This window comes from Petaurus breviceps, unplaced genomic scaffold (assembly GCF_028583685.1).
Source record: "Petaurus breviceps papuanus isolate PSGF00001 unplaced genomic scaffold, PetGlider_PUasm1.0 37, whole genome shotgun sequence".
In the NCBI taxonomy this organism is placed as follows: domain Eukaryota; kingdom Metazoa; phylum Chordata; class Mammalia; order Diprotodontia; family Petauridae; genus Petaurus; species Petaurus breviceps.
Window position 1 is genome coordinate 11,585,318 of NW_027186296.1, and position 7,821 is coordinate 11,593,138.

Below are 7,821 nucleotides of genomic sequence, written 5' to 3' on the forward strand. Positions count from 1 at the left end.
CGCAAAGACTGACGGTCTGCCCAGTACAGCCAGTCCCCGTTCCATTCAACACACAACCAGTTTAGTTTAACCTTTGTAAACCCTTTAATCCCAAATACCCCCCCCCCCCCCCCCCAAAAAAAAAACAAAAAAAAAAAAAAAAGAGCAAAGGATAACAAAAAGACAGCCCTTTGGCTTCACTGATCCCTTGCCCCATACACACTTAATAAGGCAGAAAGAAGCTTGGGCCTATCCGTGTGATTCCATAACAAAAATAATTTTTTCTAGCTAAGTAAAGGATGGGAAGATGGTAGGGGACACTGTACTTTTTCAGTCGCTCATCCAACTGCTGTTTATCGTTCTCCAGGTCCATGATGCTCTCCTGAGTCAGTTTTAGGTCACCTTCTAGCTTTCGTTTTGCCCGCTCTAGGTCCATCCTAATTTTCTTCTCCTGTTCCAGGGATCCCTCCAGCTGGCATGGAGAAAGAAAACAGGTCAACAACTCAGGGTGAGATGGAGATCCTGTCTTGGTAATCTTGTGAGATCAATCACCTCAGGAATTGAGAATTCACAAAGGGAGAGAAATTGGACTTTGCAGAAGTTCAGTTCTAGAAAGATGATGGCCAAGATTTTGCTGGATAGACATTATCAGAGATCTATAGATGAACCCCAAAATTTCTATGGAATGATCACTGAAGATTAGATTTCATGAAAAACCTTAGGATCCCTAACAATACCTTTTTGAAATGAAACACATAATTGTTAAGCACTTGAATCCCTTCCCAGTAGCTCAAAGTTCCAGTACAAGGCAGGAAAAATGGGCTTGAACCTGGGTGATAAGGGAGATCCTTCACCCATCTCTGATAACACTGATGAGATTAGGTTAATGACTAGGACCTAAGAACAATTCTCTGTCTTTTCTCCCTACTTTTCTCCTGAGAATGTATCATGAAAAAGAAAGATTCTTCTCTCCTTGTCCTACCCACCACTCTGCAAAGGCCAGACTAATACGGTATTCCATTTCCACAACTGACCATCTACTTACATCATCCACTTGCTGTTCCAGCTTGACCTTGGCCTTAGTAAGGGTGTTGACCTTGTCCTCCTCAGCCTGTAGGTCATCCAGTGCTTGCTGGTGGGCTTCCTGCAGGGCCTTCTTTTCCTTGGTCAGCTTGACAATGATCTCATCCAGCCCGGCCATTTCTTCTGTTAAGTTCTTGACCTAGTATCCAAGAAACCCCAACCCCACTGAGACCACTGGTGGCTTGCCACTTGTGGTACCACAAGGTTTTATTCAAAGGAAATTCCCAGAGATTCAATGCCAAGGACCACGTATTCCCAAACACCACAGGAATCAGAGGTGCAACTTGGTTAATCATGACAGCTCCTTATATGTGGGAAAGCCCAAAGTACCATGATAAGTGCTAGTTCCATGAGCTTAGAGTTATTAAAGAAATCAGGCAATGAACTGAAAGAAAACAGCTTTGTTTCTCTCTCCTAATTTTTTGGGGAATAGGGCAGGAATATGAATGTGTTTGCTATAGGATGATGATAATTTTTTCCATGTAGTCTAGTGACCTGAGGGGCAAGAAAAGGAAGGAAAGACTAGGAAGAGGAAGGCATCAATAAATGCGAACATAGTCAGTGTACATTTAGGAAAAGTAGACATTCTGGTGGATCGAGTCATAGCTGTCCTAGTGGACAAATCAATGTCATGAACTGTTTTGAAAGAAATTAGAATAATATTGAATTTTGCTCTGAAGAGTATGGTCTGAAAAACTGGGAAATTATTCCTCAATTGTGGTCAATTTTTTTTTGTTACTTTGACTAGTTTTGGACTGTTTTAAGAAGGATGCAGATAGCTGTGTGACATTGGGCAAGTCACTTAACCCCAATTACCCTCCAAAAAGCAAAAAAAAAAAAAAAGTAAAAAATAAAAAAACCAAGAAGGATGCAGAGAGACTGGAGAATTCAGAAGGTAGAAATGGATGCAATGTTAGGGAGATAACAAATATAAAAGGAATTTCTAAAGAAGGTTTTCAAATGACTTACTAGGCTGGAAAATGGTACTCTTAAGGAAAAGATAATTAAATTAATATTTTTGGTTTTGTTTAGTTGTTTCAGTCATGTCCGACTCTTCATGACCCATTTGGGGTTTTCTTGGCAAAGATGCTGCAGTGATTTGTCATTGCTGTCTTCAGCTCATTTTATAGATGAGGGAACTGAGGCAAACAGGGTTAAGTGACTTGCCCAGGGTCACCCAGATAATAAGTGTCTGAGGCCAGATTTGAACTCAGGAAGAGAAGTCTTTCTGACTCCCGGCTTGGTACTCGATCTACTGCATCACCTAGCTATTGTGTTGTCATGAGTTCCAATGTCAGCTTGGAAAAGAGAAGATCAAAGGGGAATAGAATAACTATTTTCAGGTCTGTGGAACTAACTATAGAGAAGAGCTATTCCCTAACTTTAATGAAAACTGATATCAGGGGAGGATTTTTTTTTAGCCATAAGGAAGACCCTTTTGGTAGATAATGAAGAGTTCAAGTTCTGGGTTGAGGGATACAAGGAAGCTGCAGAAGATTCATCCTTCCAGGTCTCTAAGAAGAGGATGTGGCTCCATTGGTCTGACCTGAGTTAGGTGCAATGTTGTGATGGTTGCTTCCTGAGTGACCATGGGCAAAATCATTTTATTTCCCTGTACCTCTATTTCCTCATCTGTAAAAGGAGGGGTTGGACTACATGGCTTCTGAGGAAGCCCTAAATCTATGAACCTATGATTCTCTGAATGGACCATGCATTTATGAAGAGATCTTTGACAGTTGGAGAATTTAAAATCCTGTGAACTTGGGTACCACTGGCAGCCATGTTGGTTGGAATCAGCTAGGAAGGAACCGCTGCTCACCTTGTTCTCCGTGGCGTGCTTCTCCTTCTCCACCTTGGCCAGGGTCAGCTCCAGGTCATCTATATCCCTCTTGAGCTCTGAGCACTCATCCTCCAGCTTTCGCTTCTTGGCGGTGAGCTCAGCGTTCATCTCCTCCTCATCCTCCAGGCGTTCCGTCTGCTCCTTCACCTTGGCCTCCAGCTGGATCTTGTTTTTGATCAGCTGGTCACAGCGCTCTTCTGCGTCTGCCAGGTTGTCTTGTTCCTGAGGGCAAGGGCAAGGGTGAGGATAGTTTGGAGGCCCTTTAGCTGGGGCTGTGTCCTCCAGAGGCCCAGTCCTTATAGGGGAATGTGCTAGGTGGGATAGACAGGGACCCCCCCCCCCCATCTTTAGATCCCAGACCTTCCTGGGACGTCCCAGCCTATATCAACTTTCAGAGAAGGCAGGAGAAAGGGACACTGTGACTTAGAAGGAGGAAATACTAGAGAGTGAATGGGATAGGGATTTCTTGAAGTGAATAAAGAGATGGCCCAGTCCAGGATCAAATCCTGCTTCTGACACTTGCTGGCTATGTGCCCCTGGGCAAATCACTTATCTTCTTTTATAGGTGTCACAGGCAATTCCCTAAGATTATAGGTAGAGGAGGAGGTGCTGATTTGCTTTGGTAGAGGGAGCTTCCTGTATTAATGAAAATACATCACTAATCCCTATCCCTATTTCCTTTACCTCTCCACTTGGTAGGAAGAAGGAGAGAATGAGAAAAGAGTGAGGACAAGGAAAAGAAAGAAAAGAACCTCAAGAAATGATTCTACTTCAATATGTTGAAGGATCATCAATTTAGGTAATCTCTCTTACAGAGCACATTGCAGCAACTACTCTAAAGAGGTGACTATTTAACTCTGGTGAAAGGAGAATCTGATGAGAGGTGAGATCTGGGTTCTGGCCCCCACTCTGCCTCTCACTTTCTAGGTGACTGAGGCAGATTATTTAATATCTCAGAAATTCTGTTTTCCCATCGGAAAAGGGGGGCTAATAATACCTCTCCTTACAGGGGTATCGTGAAGACCAAATGAGAAATTATATGTTAAGGTACTTTGGAAAGCATTCGACATAGGAAAAAATGTGATTATCAGATACATAAACCTATCAGAAGAGCACAGTCCCATTGGGATCTAAGCAAGGATGATGTGGAGAGTTTGGGTTTGGGAATCAGGACATCTGCTCACTGCTTAGTGAGAACCTCTGCTAATGCTCTTTCCATGTGTTGCTTCTAGAAACATTTTCTTGGAGGGAGAAGGAACCAAGATGGTGAATTCAGTGCATTGGGCATGTTCTTGTGGGTGTATGGGGGAAACTTTCTTGAGTGGGAAATTGAGGAAAGAGGGTGAGAAAGAGAAAGTTGGAAAGGCCATTGAGTCTTACTGCCTGAACTTGTAGCTGTAGGTCATTCTTCTCCTGCAGCAAAGACACCATCTTCTCTTCCAGTTCCTTGCGTCTTGCCTCTGACTTCTCTAGGGCTTCCTTGAGCTTTCCAAACTCTTCCTTCATGGTAGCCATCTCCTTCTCTGTCTCTGCACTCTTTAGCAATGGCTTGATCTTGAAGTAAAGCTTCATCCAGGGCCAATTCTTGACACTCATAAAAGCTCGAATATTCCACTGAATTATCAACAGGGAATCTCTGTGGAAACCAGGAGAGAGAGTCTCTCATATCCACTCCCCTTTTTGTCAGGCCCCTGGAAAATCTTCTCTACACACCTTCTCATTCCTACAAATGCCCCTGCCACCAACTCTATGGACCCTGCTTCTGTGTTTCTTCTTTTTTGGAAACCAGTGGGAACATTTTCTCTGACATGGTCCAGCATTGAAATGGAGGCTGGAGAACCTTTCCCATAACCTTTCTCACCTTCTTTCCAGGATCTTCTTGAATTCCATGCGAGAGAGAACACCTCTGGATTGGGCCTGGATCCGGGTGATGATGCGGGAAAGTCTCTCATCTCTCATCTCCTCCAGAAGGCCCAGTAACCCAGCCTTGAAAAATACCTGAGAAGGAAGTTTGTATGTTATAGAAAGGGGGAGTGAAGGTTATCTCAATGGGAGAAGTTTTGATGATATTCCCAAGCAAAAATTAGGAGAGGAAGGGTAAAGGGCTAGGGGAGCTAGCTAGCTAGCTAGCATTCTGAAAGATATAGAATATGAGATGGCAAAGTCTAGTGGTGGAGATTTAATTTCCTTTTTCCTAGTATGTTCTCCCAAACACCAGAGGAGCACTGGGGCAAAGGGAGGAAAAAGAAGAAATAAGATGACACTGGTGAGATAAGTGAGACATGGTGAGTAGTAAAGGACTTTCCCTCCCTCTGCTCTTCTCCCAGCTGTGACCTCAGACCCTCTCCCCTTAGGGAGTCCCTACACATTCCCAGTAAGTCTCCTCTGTGGCTCCACCTCCCTCACCTTGGTGTGACCAAACTTATACTGGTTGTGGTCAATGTCCAGAGAACCAAGCAGCTTCTCTGCCCCCTTCCTGCTGTCAATGAACTGGCCCTCAGGGATGGCTGCTGGGTTCAGAATCCGATACCTGATGGGAGAGGTGGAGATGGTCATCTCACTCTATGTGGTTCTTTTTTAAAATTTATTTTATTTTTTTGGTGGGGGGAAGAGAGGGCAATTGGGGTTAAGTGACTTGCCCGAGGTCACATGGCTAGTAAGTGTTAAGTGTCTGAGACTGGATTTGAACTCAGGTCCTCCTGATTCCAGGGCTGGTGCTCTATTCACTGTGCCACCTAGCCACCCCTTGTGGTTCTTGATTAAATGGAAAATGATGCTACCTGGCAACAAGATCTTCTACCACCAGCCCTACCCACCTCTGACCTACCCCACCCTTCGGATCTGAAGATCTTCCCTGGGGGTGCTCACCCACCTCTGTCGGAAATCCCCATAGAGGATGCGGTTGGGGAATCCCTTCCTGCAGATTCGAATCCCTTCAAGCACCCCATTACAGCGTAGCTGGTGCATTACCAGGGGGTTGTCCATCACACCTGTGAACAGCAGAAGAGGTAAAAAAGATAGATGAGTTGAGGGGCTAGAGAAACTGAGAGGTTATGGAAAACCTATGGTGGTAGAAAGCATTGTGTGATTTGGGGGAGAATGATGGTAGAGAACAGAGTTCCCTTTTTATAGGATGTCCCTCCATGATAATGGTTTGGGAATTGTCTCAGCAAGGGAGTGTCCTTGGGAAGTGCATGCCCAGAAGTGAGCTGAGGTCTCCTGGAGGTCCTGGTCTTACCTGGAGACTTAGTCTCATTGGGAATGATGCAACGCACAAAGTGGGGATGAGTAGAACGGAGGTTGGTCATGAGCTTGTTCAGGTTCTCCTGAAGTCAGAAAAGAAAGAGGAAGAGGGGGAAATGAGAAAGAAAAGAAGAAAGGAGAAGGAAGGGAAAGATGAAAGGAGAAGAGGAGCTATAAGATGAGGAGGGAGTTGGAGGCAAAAAAAAAAGAGAAGGGGAAGGAAAATAATAGAAGCAGTGATGAGGAGAAAGAAAAAGAGAAAGTAGAAACAGAAAAAAGGGAAAAGAAAGTGGAAAAGGAAAAAAGGAAAGAAAATAAAAGTGAGGAGAAGGTGAGATGGAAGATGAAAAGTGCAGAGGCAAAAGAGAGAAAAATAAAAAGAAATAGGAAGGGGCGGCTAGGTGGCACAGTAAATAGAGCATTCACCCTGGAATCAGGAGGAGTTTAGTTCAAATCCAGCCTTAGACACTTAACACTTACTAGCTGTGTGACCTTGGGCAAGTCACTTAACTCCAATTGCCCTGCCTTCCCCCCTCCAAAAAAAAAAGTAGGAAAAAAGAGGAGAAAATAGTGATAGACAAAAGAGACAAGTGCGGAGGGAAGTGAGAGGAAGAAGGGGGGAAAAAAGAAGAAAGGGGATAGGAGAGAAGGGCATAGCTGTTGTGGAAGTGTGAGCATCATTGATCTGATGTGAACTGAAGGGGGACACTCACCCTGTGCAGCGCAGACACAGTCTGGAAAGAAGAGCCCTTCTTGGCTTTGCCTTTGCCCTTCTCAACAGCTGAAGAGAAGACAGTCAAGAAGGAAAATAGTCTTAAAATGAAGACAAGGTCAGGGAATAAGGAAAGTTTACTATTTTTCTGTTGTTCTACCACCCAGATGGCCTATCAGACTGACTATTTCCTCCCCTGAAAGGTCAAATGCTCATGTTTTGGTGTTCTTCTCTTTCCCACTGGATATGTGAATCTCGCAGTATAATTCAACACCAGGATTTCTATAGCTATCCACTATTTCTATATCCAGGGGTCATCTCCTCAGGTTCCACTGACTAGTCCTCTGGGCACCCTGTTTCCCATTCTTCTTACGTGCATCAGCCCCAGCATAGTTGGCGAATAGGTTGCTAAGTAGCTTGAGGGAAGACTTTTGGTAGAGGCCCACCACAGTCTCGTTGAGTGGGTCTTTGTTCTTCTGCAGCCAGCCCAGGATGTTATAGTCCACAGTGCCTGCATAGTGGATCAGGGAGAAGTGGGCTTCCTGCTTCCCTTTGATGTTACGGGGTTTCTGGAAGTTGTTGGACTTGCCCAAGTGATTGTCATAGAGTTTGGCCTTGAAGGTCATGTCAGTGGCCTTGGGGAACATACACTCCTCCTCTAGGATGGACATTATGCCCATGGGCTACGGAGAAGGAAGAAAGAAAATGAGGCAGGGAAGAGGGGAAGGAAATAAGGGATGGTGGAAGGTAGAATTCTGACTCTAAAGGTGAATATAGAATGGTATCGATACAGACTTTCTAGAGAGAGGAGGTCTTAGTCTCTGGGCAACAGTGTATTTTAGAGCAATGAAGCTGGAATTGTATACTTTGGTTTGAATCCTAGATCTCCTTATTAGCTATGTGACTTTGATCAATTCCCCTAACTTCTCTGAACCTCAGTTTCCTCATCTGTAAAAGAAGTTTG

The 7,821-nt window shown here is 44.4% G+C and overlaps 2 protein-coding genes across 5 annotated transcripts in view; one reads left to right on the forward strand and one right to left on the reverse strand.

The window, feature by feature from the left end:
• Positions 1–7,821, forward strand: part of NGDN (neuroguidin) — a 104,410-nt gene that overhangs the window by 50,542 nt on the left and 46,047 nt on the right. The window lies entirely within an intron of this gene.
• LOC138168900 (myosin-7) overlaps positions 1–7,821 on the reverse strand; it is a 36,971-nt gene that overhangs the window by 15,747 nt on the left and 13,403 nt on the right. For 2 of the 4 annotated variants that reach the window (XM_069097868.1, XM_069097866.1), the window contains exons 1-10: positions 7,231–7,536; positions 6,859–6,926; positions 6,141–6,228; positions 5,775–5,892; positions 5,309–5,432; positions 4,764–4,900; positions 4,283–4,538; positions 2,882–3,124; positions 1,025–1,201; positions 306–451 (exon numbers count right to left, since the gene is read on the reverse strand). In XM_069097868.1, the coding sequence (XP_068953969.1) occupies positions 306–451; positions 1,025–1,201; positions 2,882–3,124; positions 4,283–4,538; positions 4,764–4,900; positions 5,309–5,432; positions 5,775–5,892; positions 6,141–6,228; positions 6,859–6,926; positions 7,231–7,528 (1,655 nt within the window). In that variant the 5' untranslated portion in view covers positions 7,529–7,536. Of the gene's footprint in view, positions 1–305; positions 452–1,024; positions 1,202–2,881; positions 3,125–4,282; positions 4,539–4,763; positions 4,901–5,308; positions 5,433–5,774; positions 5,893–6,140; positions 6,229–6,858; positions 6,927–7,230; positions 7,537–7,821 lie in introns of those variants that run through there. The other 2 variants (XM_069097869.1, XM_069097870.1) reach the window with 1 other exon arrangement.